Genomic DNA, 16,760 nt, shown 5'->3' with positions numbered 1-16,760 from the left:
TAAACTTCGTTTGGGGTTGTTATCAATGAAAAAAAGAGAAATTTATGAAATCTGGCAATCCAAGTGCAATCCAAGGACATTCTCTCCTCTTAATATCGCTTGTATTAAAACTCGATACAAGATCTAAAACAGGTTTCTGCCACGGGTTGAAGCTCAACCCCAACCCACCCGATGCCCTATTAAAAGTCAGAGATGATGTCTTCAGTGTAAATGTCTAAGTCTAACACCACGAAAATTTCAACTAGATAAGCAACCAGAATGTACATTTAGAAGAAGCATGGAGCTTGACGATGTTAAAGATAAATTGGCAAAGGTTCTTATACATCTGAAAATCGATGATTATGCCCGTTTCATTGTTGGTTTCCTCTTGGAGTTGTTCTTCGGACGAATCTTCACAAAAGCCTTATCCAAATCCTAAACAAATCAAAACACAAGAAATTAAGAGGAATTATGCAAGCAAGAACTTTGCATCTGCATGAGAGTAAGGACATAGGTTACCAATTCAGTAATGTTAACAAACACATAAACAAAATATCAATAAACTAGCAGAATTTTAACATAGCTGGACAACAGTATTCCTCTAAAGTCCACGACGAGCACTAGCTTCAGCCAGCCATATCAGATCTTTACTTCTAGTTTTGCAACGTCAGAAGACCCTAAGAAACTAATTGACTTGTTAATATGTAGAAATAATCTATTTATGTCAACTGATTTCAGGACACTGATAACTAGAACGACACGATAATTTCTTTTCTTTTCTTTTCATTTTTGATACAAGACCTTCTAAAAAATTGATAACCTGAATTACCACAAAAATTAGTTTAAAAACCATCATGCAAATTTCAACTAACCAAAATCACTTTTCCATCCGTCAAACTTGCTCTAAGATAAATTTAAGTTACTAAATGGCTTCTGTACATGTAAAGCTTACTGAGATATTTGGTTAGATTAATGACGGCTTAAACCTAGTGAAAAAGTGCTTAAGTGATCTGATCTCCCAAAAACATTGATAATATTCTAGTAGTGCCCTTTGGTTGGGTAGCATAACAAACTAATATGATTCAAAGTATGTATTGCAATTCACCTCCAATGTTTCTTTTTCCGACTTCTTCGAGCTCCAAAGAGCCTCCAAATTGTAGTAAGCTCTAGCGTTCTCATCAAGAGCATGAATTATCACTTTGCCTAAATAAATAAAGAAACCAAGTATTAAAACCCAAAGAGAAAGGAACTAACAATATCAATGAGGCATGTAATGGCAAACATTATGCAGAAGTACAAGATTCATACGTTCTACTACCATTTGTAAAATTCCATGGGATGTGTCACCAATGGGAAATAAGCACGTTAATCAGCAATTAAGTAATAATACAATCATCAACAACCACGTCATATGGTTTACAGAATTTGATCGAGATAGTTGGTCTCTCTAGCATTATCCTTCAATAATTTAGTCAAAATACACTCTACGGAAACTCTGAGCCCTCGTATGGCTACTGGAAATTGCTTTTAGTTTTCCAGGAATATTGTGGCGGGTTTATGCAAAAAACCAAACATACCATAACAAGAGTAAATACGTAATCAAAGCTACTTTTCGACAACCAAAAACGAAGATCCTACAAAGAGCAGAACATACCAGAGTCGATGACAATCCACTTTCCTCCCTCTTGCCCTTCCACACTGGGAAGCACTAGCCGCTCACCTCCTTGCTGCTTTAGCTTAGACTGCTCATATAAACACACAAACAAAAGACAATAAGGCCCAGTTAACATCAAGCAGCAATCTAAATAAAAAAAAGAATTGCATGTTACCCTTTTCCCTGTCAACTAGGAAAACCCAAACTCAAATTTTCTAGGCAACCAAACAGATGATAATATTTCACTCTTTTTTCTAGTCATGGGCAATAAGACTCAGCGTTTCACTCTCTTCCGTTTCCCTTCGATTCTCGGCAACCAAACACAAATTAGGAATTGAAATTAGAAAGAAATTCGGACCTGCCTTGTAAATTAGGGCTTGAGCGATGTTCTTGACGTGCCACATGGATCTTCCGGTAGCGAGGACCATGAAATCCGCCCACTCGCAGTGCTTACCCGCCGGTATGACCTTCACGTCGTCTGCCTTCACGTCGCTGAGAACCTTCTCGACCTCTTGGAGGTCGAGAAGGCCTTTGCCGGCGAACGTAGAGTACGCGGCCGGAAACCCTAGCTTCCATTGTCGAAGGAGCGACAAGGAAGAAGAAAACGAGAGAGAGAGTGACTGAGATCGTAGAGCCGCCAACATGGTGGTGTTAGTTGTGGCGGTGCGCGGGTGCAGTGCGCAGGTGCAGGGTTTGTGTTTTACCGTTTAGAACGTTGTAGAGTGAGTGGCGCGCAACGGCGGCGTTTCGCTTTCAGTCTTTTAGAAGAATCTTCAAAAGTAAAACGCAACGTGTCGGTGTTAAGTAAATAGTAACACAAGGGTTGGTAGAAAGTAAATAGTAACACAAAGGTAAACGTCAACGAATATCGTGAACATAAAGTTGACGTGTGCTTGGAAAAGGAAAGTGAGAATTTGAGTTGAACCGAGTTTTGGAACTTTTGTTGCATCGGGAACAGGTAATATTAGTATATTAATTCATTTTAATTTTTTAACCAAATAGTTATTTAAAAGAAAAATTAATGAAAATAATTTGAAAACTTTGAGTTTTAACGATTAAGACAAAATAAATGGAAAAATAAATAGTACCAGATTTTTCGTTAAAGTAAATAATATCGTAAGTTTTTCGTTAAAAATCCCTTATTTAAATTACAAAATTTATTTTGTGTATAAAAACATATGAGTAAGGTCTGGTTTAGTACTAAGGTGATTATGAAAAAAGCTGGTATAAAAAAAGCTGGGAGCTGTTTTTGTGTTTGGTAAACATTCAGCTTCAGCTTTTTTTCACAGTTTTGGGTGAAAAAAAGCCAAAAACAAGAAGCTGCAAAATCCAGCTTTGAAAAACCTACTTTTTTCACATCTGTTTTACATAAAAATTTACCAAACACTATAATACTGTTTTTTTTTTTTTTCAAAATCACTTTTACAAAAGAGTTTACCAAATACTCTGTTGCTTTATTTCATGGCTGCTTATTCTCACAGCACAGTAGAAGCAATTTTTTTTTTCAAAGCACAGCAATACCAAAACAGCTTTAAATAGCACCATATTTGGAGATAATTAAAACAATTCGGTGCGATCTTTGGGGAAAAAAAATTAAATATATACACACACACATTATTCTATTTATATTTGTTTTGTTGAATAAGGTGTACATTGGTTAGGCACTTAGGTTTTCTGATTCAATTATTTGGAGCTTATATATGTCACGTATAGTGCAGATGCATTATAACTTGTACATTGTATATAATAATATACAGTAAAATACACAGCTGGATACTACCAATTCATATGTCTCCATCTCTTTACATATTTGTGGAACGTTGTATGCCATCTCAAAAAATATAATCACCAAAAAAATCTATTTAAAATTTGGCCTAATCATACAAGAACATTGTTCTAAAAATAGGTGGCACCTAGGCTAGGCAATGAAAGATCGATGCAATTTAAGCCAAAACATAGAGGAAAATCAGATAAGGGCTAGGTGGCCACCTAGGTAGCCTTGACGTGCTAGACGGGTTAGGCGGTGGTTAAACAATGAATAAGCGGTTTGAGGTTTAGGGTTCTATTGTTTTTTAATTTTTTTAATTAAGTTAAAGGGGTCTTGTGGGAACCTACCCAAAAAAGAACCCATATTATTTCTCTTGCCATTTCGTGTTTCTTTTCTCCATGTCTCTTCATGTTCTCATTCACATATATTGATTAATTGAATAATTGATTAATTTCTGTCAATTTTAGATTATGAACTACTTAATTTTCGAATTTGGTTTTGCGTTTTGGGTTTTTCTTATTTTTGTTGCATTAGTATGTGATGACGTCAATGCCATGATGTTTTAATTTTGAACTTCCTCAATTTCTCAATACAAGTATAGTTTTTTCTAGAGTATAAGTAGAGATTTATTTATATGTTACTATAATAAATTTAACTAAATCCGCCTAATCCGCCTAAGTTCCCGCTTAGCAGCCTAGGTGCTAGATTCCAGCCCGCCGGTCAATAGTGCGTAACATCTTCTAGAATCTAGTCCAAGAACTCTATTTAATATATTTTTCTTCAAGTTATTATTACTTTAATGCTAATTCAAGTTGTTATTCTTCTCATACAATAATCAATGACAAAATATATTCGACATAATATAAACAATGCATGCACCTGTAATATATTATAATTATCTTAGGTCGTTTGTGGAACTGGGTCCTCTCCTCTCTGAGGCAAATTCTCGGGATTCTCCTAACCCACTAACACGGATCATTGGATTTTGATTCAATGGTTATAATTATTATAACTTTTAGAGGAACCTCCTTGTTTGTAGCCGTTGGATTAAAATTCAACGGTCCGTATTAGTGGGTCAGGAGGATCCCGATAGTTTGCCTCGGAGAGGATCCAATTCCGTTCTGCTGAACAAGTTCGAATTTACTATTAATTATTTAATAATTTTTTTCTAAGACGGAATAAAAACAGAACTGCATTACGGTTGTGATTTTTATCGACGATTTTAATTTGTTACCATAATAATATATTTTTGGTGGGTTGAAACACAACCATTTTTTGACATAAAATATTTATATAAGATTTGTTGAAAGCCATACATTGAATATAAAAAGAAAAATAAATAGGCATTCAGTACTACAGTTTGCTAGTATTTATTTTCACTTTAAAGTAAGAAGTCTTTGGTTCGAATCTCGTGAATGGTGAATTCGATACCAAATTAGGCTGCCCATCTTGTAATTTAACCGAACTCCCTCTCTTCTTAGTGTAAAAATATCGATGCATTAAAAAAAAATAATAATAATAAATACTGGTTATGATTACAGTGAAGGCTTCTAAGTTTTCTTTCTCCGTCACCTACCAATTAAAACGACGTCATTCTGCACCTTTCCATTAGTGCACAGATTCATGATATAACATTAACATATGGTTGTTGTTACATCGCCTTTTTATCTTATTCCATCGCTGTCCCACTCCCGCTGTCTTTATTTAGGGTTTAATTGAATGCATCATTGACACGTATAGATTATCCAAACTTAACAAGGTCATTATCTAATTCTAATGTGATTATCAGCGTCACTTCTTATGAGAGGGAATTTCATTATTTATCGGTGAACTGAACTTCGTGAAGTGTATGTTTGATGGCTTTTTTTTTTTTTTTTTTTTTTTTTGTTTAAAGGTTAATAACTTATATCATCTTATAAATCATCTAGATATGTTAAGAAAGCTAAGCGAATTTATAGTGCGGTTCATTATTGCCACTGAACTTATGGACTTAACGAAGCGTAAGGAAACTGACATGTAACATATGAGCTGTTTGTTAAGGCAAAAGGAAAATACTTGATTTGTTACATATAAGAGCAACTTCATCCCTAAAGAATTTGCGCCAGCACCCAGCCCATTTATCCACTTAATTAAACAGTAATAGACCCAATGAACAGTAATAGGCCAAAGCATCTCCACCCCAAAAAAAATGTGCTGGCACCCAGTCTAAAAATGCGCTGGCACCCAGTCCATTTAAAATATTAAATAATTTTTTTATAAAATAATAAATAAATAAAATAGTTTTGATTTCGGATAGGATTTTTAACCAATCTCATCACGTCATGTGTCATTATCCGAACGTACTATTTTTTGAATAGATTTCCACTAAGATTTTTTGAATTACATAAGAAATTAAATAAAGTTCTAAAAATAAATAAGAAATTACATAAGAAATTAAATAAAGTTGTAAAAGTAAATAAGAAATTACATAACAAATTAAATAAAGTTGTAAAAGTAAATAAGAAATTACATAAGATGAGGGTTAGGTATTTATAGAAAAAAAAATTATTTTTTTGAATTTTTCTGTATTTTTTAAAAAAAATTCACAATTTTTAATTATTTTTTAATAAATTTTAATGTTGTAATTAATCTGGACCGTTGGATTTGAAAAATAATCAAATCCAACAGCCAATAATCTGCCACGTGGCCAACGGTCAAAATTTTGACCGTTGGGCCTTTTTTTTTTTGGTGAAAAAAACGTGGACCGTTGATCTGTGATCAGACGGTCCATTTTAAAAGTCAAATTTAAATTTTTTTTACCGTTGGAAATCCAACGACTCTGAGGAGGGCCACGTGGCCCTCACCGGTTTGAACCCACTTGCGCTGACACGCGGGGCCCGCGCACTGCAGCGCTGTCGGCTACTCGCGCCCAGTCGCGAGTGTTGTGCACGCGCCAGAGCAATGGACCGGCTTCTGGGTCTGTCCGAAATGGGCTGGCCTGCTGCCTGGCGTGGGCTGGGTGCTAGGCTGTTTCACGGGCTGGAAGGTTTGGACTGGGTGCTGGGCTGCTAATTGGACAGGGTGCTGGGCAAAAAAGTGTGGGGTGGATCTGCTTTAAGAATCCATTCCTATTTGCATAATTTAACAAAAAGAATTATTATCGGCACTCTAAAAATGTCAATTTGCACTTTAAATATTTTATAAATAGTAAGAAAATTAAACTTGTGAGGAGTGTAGAATGAGATTGTTGGAGTGCTAATAAGAATTCCCTTAACAAATACGTATGACTTTAGTTTTATATTTTAATGAGATATTTTTTAATACGTGTCGGATAATGATTTATATTACTGAGGAGCTAAGTATCCATATAAAAAATGCAAAATAATGTCTACTAAGTCGAAGTTGAAACTAAAATAGAATACAATCTACTAGTATGGGATTGTATGGGAAGTATGGAAATAAGTTGATTATTGGAGCTGAGATACCAAAAATTAATAAAAGGGTAAATTATATTTTCATGCATAAGGTTTAGGGTCTATTTTAATTCCTTACAACATCTTCAAAACATTTTACTTTCATATCTTAAGTACTATTTTATTTCAAAATAATACCTCCATTACATTTTCTATCCATTGATCTTTTAAGTGCTGAGGTGACTGCCAAATGTGTGACATCCCACATCGCCCAGGGGTGATCCTTAAATGTATATTCCCATCCCTACCTAGCACGAGGCCTTTTGGGAGCTCACTGGCTTCGGGTTCCGTAGGAACTCCGAAGTTAAGTGAGTAGCGCGCGAGAGCATTCCCAGGATGGGTGACCCATCGGGAAGTTCTCGTGTGAGTTCCCAGAAACAAAACCGTGAGGGCGTGGTAGGGGCCCAAAGCGGACGATATCGTGCTACGGTGGCGGATCGGGCCCGGGTTGTGGTGGGGGCCTGGGCGGGGATGTGACAAAATGTCTGCCACATGGCAATTTTTTTTTAATTTAAAAAAAAAACCTGAATTTTCTACAAAAAAAAAAAAAAAAGAACCATCCCATCTCCCCGTAATCACCCCCCATATCCCTAAACCTGTAACAACAACAACAAGAAGCAGGAGGAGAAGGAAAAAAAAAAAAAAATTGCCCAAACTGAGTTCGTCCCTCCACACCCAAAGACCTGCAACCTAGAAGAAGAAGAAGAGTGCAACTGCAACTCTCATTCTCCCACCCCAACCATCAACCAGTCCCTGTCAATTGAGTCAAACCCCAGGTCCTCTTTCGTCCACCCAAGAAACCCCCACCCTTCATCTCTGTCCGAACGCCACACAAAGCCACCAAAGACAAAGAAGGGGGAGTGAGACAGAGAGAGGAGAGTGAGAAATGGATTTCAATTTCAACTCCAATAGAGCAGAGTTGGCTGGTTTGCGGTCACGTGGGGATGGGGGGAAGCAGCTGGGTCGAGCGCCGGGGGGGGGGGGGGGGGGAGGGTGGGGAAGGCAGCTGAGTCGTTGTGGGGGAAGGGTGGAAAGGCAGGTGGGTTGCACGCCGACGACTTCTTCTTCTTCGATTGAGTTTGGGTTGCTTTTTTTTTTTTTTTTTTTCCCCTTCCTTGTTGTTGTTGTTGCAAGTTTAGGGATGTGGGGGGGGGTTGCGGGGAGATGGGATGGATGGGTTTCAAGGTTTTTTTTTTTTTTCCTTCCTTCCTTCCTTTTTCTTCTTGTTGTTGCCGATTTAGAGGTGTGGGGGGTGGTTGCGGGGAGATGAGATGGGGTTTTTTTTTTGTGTGTGTTGAGAAAATTTAGGTTTTAAATTTTTTTTTTCTTTTTTTTTTGCGAAGTGGCATATATATGGTAGCCACGTCAGCACTTAACGGATCAATGGAGAGAAAATGTAACAGAAGTATTATTTTGAAATAAAATAGTACTTAAGGTATGAAAGTGAAATATTTTGAAAATGTTGTAAGAAATTGAAATAGACCCCAAACCTGATGTGTGAAAATGTAATTTATTCTTAATAAAACCTATGAAGTGTATATACACTATAACCTAGTCAAGCTACCTGCATAAATAGATTTGGTAGGAAAATTTATTTATTTCTTCGGTGAGAATAATTGATTTAAAATTTTAATTATAAAAAAAGTTGAATTGGATGGGCAGCCAAATAGTGTTATTCTAAACGTACCAATGTACTCCAAAATTCTAAATGATGTTATACGTATGCATACATACATACACACATATATATATATCTCTCTCTCTATATTAAATGTAACTTACCAATAATTTGGTACATTATTGGTATGTTATGTAATTCAAATTGTGTACAAAATAATATGTTGATACATTGTGTAAAGATACGTATCATTTAGTACTATAATTTAATGATATTTTATTTCACTCGTAAGTGACATTTTATGGCAATCTCATTATGAAGCTTAGCTCACTTCTCCACATTATTATACGACAAACCCATTGTGAGACTTAACTCAATTCCTCATATTTTGATATAAATAATATAATTTGTTCGAAGAAAAAAAAGAAGACAATTTCAGTGTATTTAGGTAGGGCTGGAAAAAAATCCCAAAAATCCCAAACCAAACCGAAAAAATCCCGATCCCAAACCAAAATTCCCGAAATTTTCGGTATGTCATCCCGAACCAAACCGAAATTTTCGGTACGGGATTTGGTATTGCATCTCCATTTTTTCGGTATTCCCATACCGAACCGAAATAAATATTATATATATATTATTTTTTAATTATAAGAGAATTATTTCAACCGTTCATTGTTTTAGATTTAATCTGTGCCGTTCATTTGTTTTTAGGTCAGATCCCCTATTTCAATTTTCACTTCCATTCCATCAAGAGCTTGAAGCACAGCCACTGTGCCACCAGCCTTCCTTCACCAGAATCACCACCCAGCTTGGCTTATAACTATTATTTTTGCTTTTGAGTTTGTTACTTTATTTATTTTAAAACCTTGGCTTGTAACTATTATTTTTGCTTTTGGGTTTGCTACCTAATTTATTTTTATTGCATGCATGATGCATGTGTAGTGGTCAGATTGAAACTTTGTTATTATTGAAACTTTGTGCACAAATGGGCAGTGGGTAGATTGAAACTTAATTTATGAAATTATGTCAAATTTGTGCAGTGGGCAGTGGGCAAATTAGTAGAAATAACAAATTGGCAGTTTGGGCCCAAAAGCATAATATGTCAAATTTTAGCCCAAAAACATAATATGTCAAATTTTAGTCCAAAAGCCCAAAAGTATTTCGGGATTCCCAATTTGTCCCGAAATCCCGAAATTATTTCGGGATTCCCGAAAATTGGGATTCCCGAAAATTTGGTTTGGGATTGGTATTGAATTTGGGATTCCCGAAAATTTCGGTTTGGGAATCGAGACAAAGATTTCGGTATAGGATCCCATACCGAACCACCCCTATATTTAGGCACTCTAGATCTCAGTTTTAATTGGGAAAATAGAATACAAAATCTGTATGAAAATGAAATTAACAAATACTGTGAATACATGACAAAAGCGAAAAAGAAAACGAAAGGTTAAAGATACGCAGAGCTTACCGTAAACGGCAGTTGCAACGCTCGTAAATATTTAACAAGAAGCAGAAAAAGTGCAATTGACAGAAAGAAAATCACGAACAAAAAAAGTAAAAAAAAAGCAAAGAGAAAAGTGAAGAAGCAAAAAAGAGAAAACGAAAGCTTTGTTGTGGAGGAAACGAGCAAAAATCCAGACGACAACAAAACCACAGTTTTATTTATTTTTTATATTTTCAGTTTTTCCACTTCCGTTCTCGGAGACTCGCACCGTATAAATTTTCTCGGAGGAGAGAGAAGAATTCCTGAGAATTCCACTTTCCTTTTCCTGCCGCACCGATCCGTTACCGCTTTCGTCTTCCGATCCGTACGGGCGCAGGCAAAGCAGTAAATGCTTTAGATCCGACTGCCTGATACGGCATCTTCCAGCTCTCTGCTGTCGAGCTTCGAGTTCTCGGGATCGCAGTGAATTGTGCGGAGGGCTTTTTTGTCAGTGAGTCGAGTTGTGGAAGCACCGGAAGTGGTTTTGTCAATGGCGGTGTGAATTCGGGTTCAGTGGCGGCGTGGAGTGTTTGGTGGGAGCTGAATTGGAGTTGGAATTAAGTTTCTGGTGGCGGGTGCGGTGGTTTCTCTGTTTTGGTGTCTTCAAATGGCAGAATCTAGGGTTTTGAGACTTCGGTACACGATGAAGGTCGTAATTTGATTGAATTACGTACGTCGACGTTGAGCCTCTGCATTGCGACTGGTACGGTTGTTTCAGTTGCTGCGTTAATTTATGCAATTTTGTATTGAATTTTGGATACTATTTGGGCTTTGAGTTGACTTGGACCTGGCATGTATGATTCCCACTGTTATTGAGTTGTGGGAATTGGAATTAAATTAGTTTGGTGCGTTTCGTGTTGCCGGCGAATCGTGAAAGAGTTTGGTTGCTCAAATTATTGTCATTGTGAGTACTAGCTAGGTGTATATGGTGGGTTACTGGTTCAATTTGCGCTGTATGGAGCGGTTGGGGTGTCTGTTTTGATTGTGTAGTTTTCGGTTGTGAGAGATGCCTCCTTCGCCGTCATTGAGGTGCTCTCCTGGACGAGAGCCAAGAGGGAACCCTCACAGACGGGGTCGAAGTTTTGAAAGTGGAGTGTTTTTGAAAGACAAAGATGAAGATCTTGCCTTGTTCAACGAAATGCAGACCCGAGAAAAAGAGGATTTCTTGCTTCCGTCGTCGGATGATCTTGAGGACACATTCTGTAAGATGCCATTCCTTATATCATTTGCTAGGAAGTGTAAAGTTCAGGATTTTGTCTTGCGTGACAGGGTTGACAGGGATCATTTATGTTTTTGATCTTACAGCTACAAAATTGAGGCAATTTTCGGGTGTGAAGCTTGGAATCACCATTCCGACGCGAGGAGAGAGTAGCGACCTGTTTAATGTGGAGGGGGAGAAAAATGACTATGACTGGTGAATTATACTTTCTCTTCGTTTGATACCTTAATTTATCGTTGCTATATTTCTAGTTTTAAGATATGTTTTGCACTCTTAAGTACTAAAGACATGATTAAATTGCATCTAGGATCAATTTGTTAGCGTTTTACTTTGTAAGCACATGATACATCCTGGTTGTAAATTGTAAGACAAGCGTCCTACCTTAAAGACTAGGAATTGTTCAGTAAACCAGAATAATTTATTTTGTCAGATGACAAAGAAAGCAGAAATTATTTCCCTAAAAAATTTGGGTGATGATTTTGGCACTCCAAAAACAACTTTAAACAACCTTGTGAACTCCTCATGTGTGAGAAAATAGAAGAGCGTGGAAGTGACTTTTTGGCTGCCAAAATGATCTCGCAAACTAAGAGCGTGTTTATATGCATATTTTCATTCTTGCATCTTAACTGGCTAAGAATTTAAGCGATTCTGTCAAAAAGCTGAAATTTTTACTGCTTGAAATTTGTCCATTTATTCACTGAAACTAAATGATCATTAAGTGTCAGTCCTGTTTCTGTCTTTGTACTGACGGAAGATATGGTGTTTAAATTTCAAAGGTTAGTAACGCCTCCCGACACCCCTCTTTTTCCTTCATTGGATGATGAACCGCCACCAGTTAATGCACCACCAAGGGGCAGACCTCGAAGTCAACCTATTTCTATATCAAGATCATCCACGGTAGGGGGTCAAATCACTTTTATGGGACTTGATTATGTTAGTTATCATCTCATAGATGTTTCCTTAAAACATTATGCTGATATCATTATTTTCCGTATATTTTACATCATACTTGCTTTATTTTCAGATGGAGAAGAGTTACCGAAGTAGCAGGGGTAGTGCTAGTCCTAATCGCTTAAGCCCTTCTCCTCGTTCGGGGAATAGTACAATCCAATCAAGGGGACAGCCATCACCAGTGCGCCATTCCAGTCCAACCCCAAGTCTACGTCATGCTACCCCATCATGGAGACCATCTTCTCCATCACAGAAACCATCTACTCCTTCACAGAGACCATCTACCCCCCCAAGTAAATCCCCAACACCTCCTCGAAGGTCGTCTACCCCCACACCACGGAGGACAAGCACTGGGTCCAGCAGTAGTGGGGCTTCACCTGGGATGAGAGGAACTTCCCCAGTAAAGACAAGTCGAGGGAACTCTGCTTCACCTAAAATAAGAGCATGGCAAACCAATATTCCAGGCTTCTCCTGTGATGCACCTCCCAACCTTCGTACTTCTCTTGCTGATCGTCCGGCAACATATGTGAGGGGTTCCTCACCAGCATCTAGAAATGGCAGGGACAATTCCTCCAACTACAGAAGGCAATCAATGTCTCCAACTGCTTCTAGAAGTGTCAGTTCATCTCAGAGTCATGATCGAGACCCATTTAGTTCTCACAGCAAAGGTTCTATAGTATCTTCCATTGATGATGATCTAGACTCTCTACAATCTATTCCTGTGGGTAGTTTGGACCGATCGACTTCAAGAGGAGTTGGTACTTTCTCAAACAACAGAGCTGTGGCCTTCTCAAAGAGGCCAGCCAAAGTGGTGTCCTCATCTTCTGCTCCAAAAAGATCCTTTGATTCCGCCCTTCGGCAAATGGTACTTTGGTCTAATGCATTAAATTGCATCCATTATGATAAATAATTCTTTTATTATCCGATGAAAGGCAATTATTTGAAAGTAGGGACAGTTTGCTAAAGTTCTTATGCAATGACTTGGCAATATAATTTTGTACAATTTCCAAACTTTGTTCCTGCTAATGTTTTCTCTAGGTTTCAATTCAAGGTCTCTTAGGTGTGTGTTTCTTTCCTACTTCAAGTAATAAAGTTACATTGGATTTAACCGAAGTTATAAAAAAATGCTGAAAATTGGAACTGCACTGAATTATTATAATATTCCTCTCTCTCTTAATATTTATTAGGTTGCCATTATGATCTAGTGTTTTTTGATGAAATGTAACACCTTGGAATCCTGTAGTTATAAATATGTTACATTTGCACTTCACTCATTGTGATTTCTCCATTCATACGTTATAGAAATCCACATCATAGGATTAATGCCTTACCATGTCCGTGCAGGATCAACGGAAAGGTCCCCAGAATATGTTTCGGCCGCTCTTATCTAGTGTTCCCAGTAGCACCTTCTATGTTGGAAAAGCAAGCTCTGTGCATCGTCCTCTGATTTCCAGGAACTCCTCAGTCACGACTAGCAGCAATGCAAGTTCTGATCTGGGTACTAGTGTTGCACATGATATGGAAGGGTGTGATCACAACCAGGATGATATGGCCAGTGAATCTGAGAAAGTGCCATACTCTGATGTTCATGAAGAAGTATTTGGCTTTGATAAGATGGATGTAGTAGATGAAGACACCAGGCATGATGTCCATGATGGCTCACGTGACATTCATCACGGTGACTTCAATAGAGTCACCAGTACAGTGGAGTGTGGAGCTAGTCGCTCTGAAGATTATGGTCACCCCAATAACATCATGGAAGTCAGTCCAACCTCTGAAGATTCTCATGTTAAGGGTGATTTTTCAGGAATCAATAATCTTGAAGACATGGAAACTTGTCCTAAATGTGGTTGCAGGTATTATGTTTCTGATGGGGTGGAAAGTAACATTAGATTTTGTCCAGAGTGCAGTAGGAGAGATAAACTTCCGACTGTCATGATGCCGGAGATACCTGAAGTTCCTAAAAACTCTCCAGCTTTGTCTGTCGGAATTGTGGAAGAAGAAAAACCTTTGGATGTATTGGAAACCATGGTGGTTGTGCCTGGATCTCCACAAGTTTCTGATTTGGGAAAACCAAACAATTCCCAGGGTGAAGAGAATGTCGATCCAGGCCAAAATATTGATCGTGAGCAAATCCCTAATTGTTTACAAGAACAATCTCTTGTTAGACCAGTAGAGGGAGTTGAGGATGGACTAGCCAACAAGCAAGGGGTGGTTTCACTAACGGTTGGTTGTAGCCAACATAATAGTGACACCGGGGGTCAGAATTTGCATCATTCTAACTATCCAAATATGAGGGCAGACATTTCGGAAGGAGCAGGCATTTCCATACTGCTGAAGAGAACAAGCAGTAGCAAGGGGTCTGTTGTTCAGGGCAGAACTTTCACAGCCACAACCATACCTTATGAGAATCTGTCATATGCTAGAGATAATTCAAACAGTATGAGAAGCTCCATTGGCCATGGTAGTTTCTCTGCATCATCTTCAGTTGATTTTGGCTCAACTAGACAAACCGAGACTCGTGTGCAGCGACAGTTGAGCAGCAAGAAATCAGACATGGATAGTTTCTCTGCATCATCGTCAGTTGATTATGGCTCAGCTAGACAAACAGAGACTCATGTGCAGCGACAGTTGAGTGGCAAGAAATCAGACGTGGAGAATCACACAAATGACACAAATATGAAACCCCAAAGCATTGGATCACCCCATGGAGATCCAAACCATGTTCGCCAAACGTTAGGTCTTTCATCAAACAAACATGATAATGGTTTTGAGATTACTGTGGGAAATGTTGAATATGATGTCGCAGAGGTGGCGCACACAACATCTCAGGAACGCTTCCTAGCTTCAGAATGTACAGAACCAGATGTTACTATTACAGCTTCTTCCAGGACAACTGTTGCTGAGGAAGATGATACTGAGTTCAGTTCTAGCAGTGGAAGATTTGATGCTTCTACCACAGAATTGTCGAGTCAGGCAGTTAGCACTCTGTTAGAGGACAATTCTGTAGCTCCATCTCCAAATTGTGAAAATTGTGCTTCAGATGAGTATGGTGAAGAATTGAAAAACAATGCAAAAGGTTCCATGGATATTGAATCTTCAGTTGTAACTCCAGATTCATTCAACGATGAAAACACCATAAGTGTTGTCCGAGTGGATGCCGAAGAGACTGCTACTCACAGCTCTTTGATCACAGTATCAGAAATAGAAACTGAAAAATGTGATCAGAGTGCCTCTTGTTCAATGTACAGTGATGCTTCCCTTGAATCAAAAAGCACAATTGGGGAAGGTCAGGAGCCTTCGGTTCCATTTCCTTCTGACAGTGATATGACACCTTCAGTTCCAGAAACCAACACCACTAGTAATGCATATGGCAACCTAGGTATGATTTAAAATTGCTTTGAGACTTTTTTTTTTTAATGTTTGACAAACTTTATTGACTTAGAAACTTTTCTCGGTGAGGGTGGTCAGTATTGTGTGGAGTTCATGAGTTAGAATTACAATAATGTATGACTATTTTGCTCCCCCGCGTCCTATGTGTCACTCATCTTTCCCTCTGAAAGAAGCATGATTCCCTATTTGTTTTGGTTTCCTGACCACCTTACATTCTCATCTGACAAGTCCTATATGTTTTTCCAGACGAGGAATCAACCGTAAAGGTTGAGTTGCAAGGTCGAAGAAAGGCAAGAAGCCTGACACTAGAAGAGGCAACAGATACAATACTCTTCTGCAGCTCCATTGTCCACAATCTGGCCTACGAGGCTGCAGCCATAGCAATGGAAAAGGAAAGCTCAGTTCCATTAGAAGGTTTTCACCCTACGGTTACAATAATGGGGAAATCCAATCCTGAGAGAAAGGAACCACGCAGCAGAACTGTTAGTCGACGTTCTTTAAAACCTCAAAAGGGCAAGCCAAAGCCGGTGGAAACAGATGCTGAGCTTCCTGCTAGTAAGACTGAGAACGATGAGAATGTTGACGAGTCTTTGCAACGGAATGTAGGGCTTCCCAAGGTAGACGGCATGAAGCCTCCAAAGCTGGAATCCAAGTGCAACTGCACTATAATGTGATGGTCTCCATTCTAATCCCGCTCAAAGCTCCCGCTGTGCATTTTGGCCACTCCCTTCAGCAGTTCAGTGCAGCGGATATTTATGGAGGAGATGGTGCTCAGTACTTGTATTTTAATGTTTTCTTTCTTTTTTTATTTTATTTTTTTATAATGTTTGAAGGGGCTGTTTGGGGGTACTTGCCAAATGTTTGTATCGGTTCCGATTTGTTTGTAAGAATCCGCGATGTTTTGCCGACGTAATTGTAAAGTTTTCCTCTGTCATTAGGTGCTGATAATTGGGCAGAGGCATCGGAGGTTTGTGGTTGCTCCGGCCTTGTCAGCGAATCAGTAAGTTCGATGTGGTTCAATTCCTCCACTGGAGTAAGTGTGTGTACGAGAACCCAATTCATTCATATTCATTATGATTGTTTTAGAATATACCCTGATTATTATTACTAGATAGTGCTGAAGCAAAAATAATAAGGGATGCTAGCAGTCTTCTCACCTGGAACTTCTCGTTTTACCTTTTCATAGTTTGATTATTATTCATGGTTTTTCGTAAACATCATTATCCTCTGATCTCCACAACTT

General features: G+C 38.3%; 2 protein-coding genes across 2 annotated transcripts; one reads left to right on the top strand and one right to left on the bottom strand.

Moving 5' to 3' along the window:
* Positions 1 to 209: 209 nt before the first annotated feature.
* LOC103949901 (protein Iojap-related, mitochondrial) lies at positions 210 to 2,347 on the bottom strand. Its single transcript, XM_009361041.3, has 4 exons — positions 1,996 to 2,347; positions 1,634 to 1,721; positions 1,085 to 1,182; positions 210 to 414 (listed from the first exon to the last, which is right to left on the bottom strand). Exons 1-4 carry the CDS (start codon positions 2,275 to 2,277, stop codon positions 340 to 342), a joined length of 543 nt encoding a protein of 180 aa, XP_009359316.2. The 5' UTR covers positions 2,278 to 2,347; the 3' UTR covers positions 210 to 339.
* A 7,603-nt stretch (positions 2,348 to 9,950) lies between these two features.
* On the top strand, positions 9,951 to 16,607 carry LOC103949902. Its single transcript, XM_048574650.1, has 6 exons — positions 9,951 to 11,156; positions 11,260 to 11,368; positions 11,950 to 12,070; positions 12,198 to 12,989; positions 13,469 to 15,506; positions 15,764 to 16,607. Exons 1-6 carry the CDS (start codon positions 10,961 to 10,963, stop codon positions 16,189 to 16,191), a joined length of 3,684 nt encoding a protein of 1,227 aa, XP_048430607.1. The 5' UTR covers positions 9,951 to 10,960; the 3' UTR covers positions 16,192 to 16,607.
* Positions 16,608 to 16,760: the final 153 nt, after the last annotated feature.

Source organism: the organism of the source record quoted next, unplaced genomic scaffold, assembly GCF_019419815.1.
Source record: "Pyrus x bretschneideri cultivar Hongxiangsu unplaced genomic scaffold, Pyrus_bretschneideri_v1 Contig74, whole genome shotgun sequence".
NCBI classification, from domain to species: domain Eukaryota; kingdom Viridiplantae; phylum Streptophyta; class Magnoliopsida; order Rosales; family Rosaceae; genus Pyrus; species Pyrus x bretschneideri.
The sequence above is the reverse complement of the archived record's forward strand: the minus strand, read 5'-3'. Positions and strand labels throughout refer to the sequence as shown.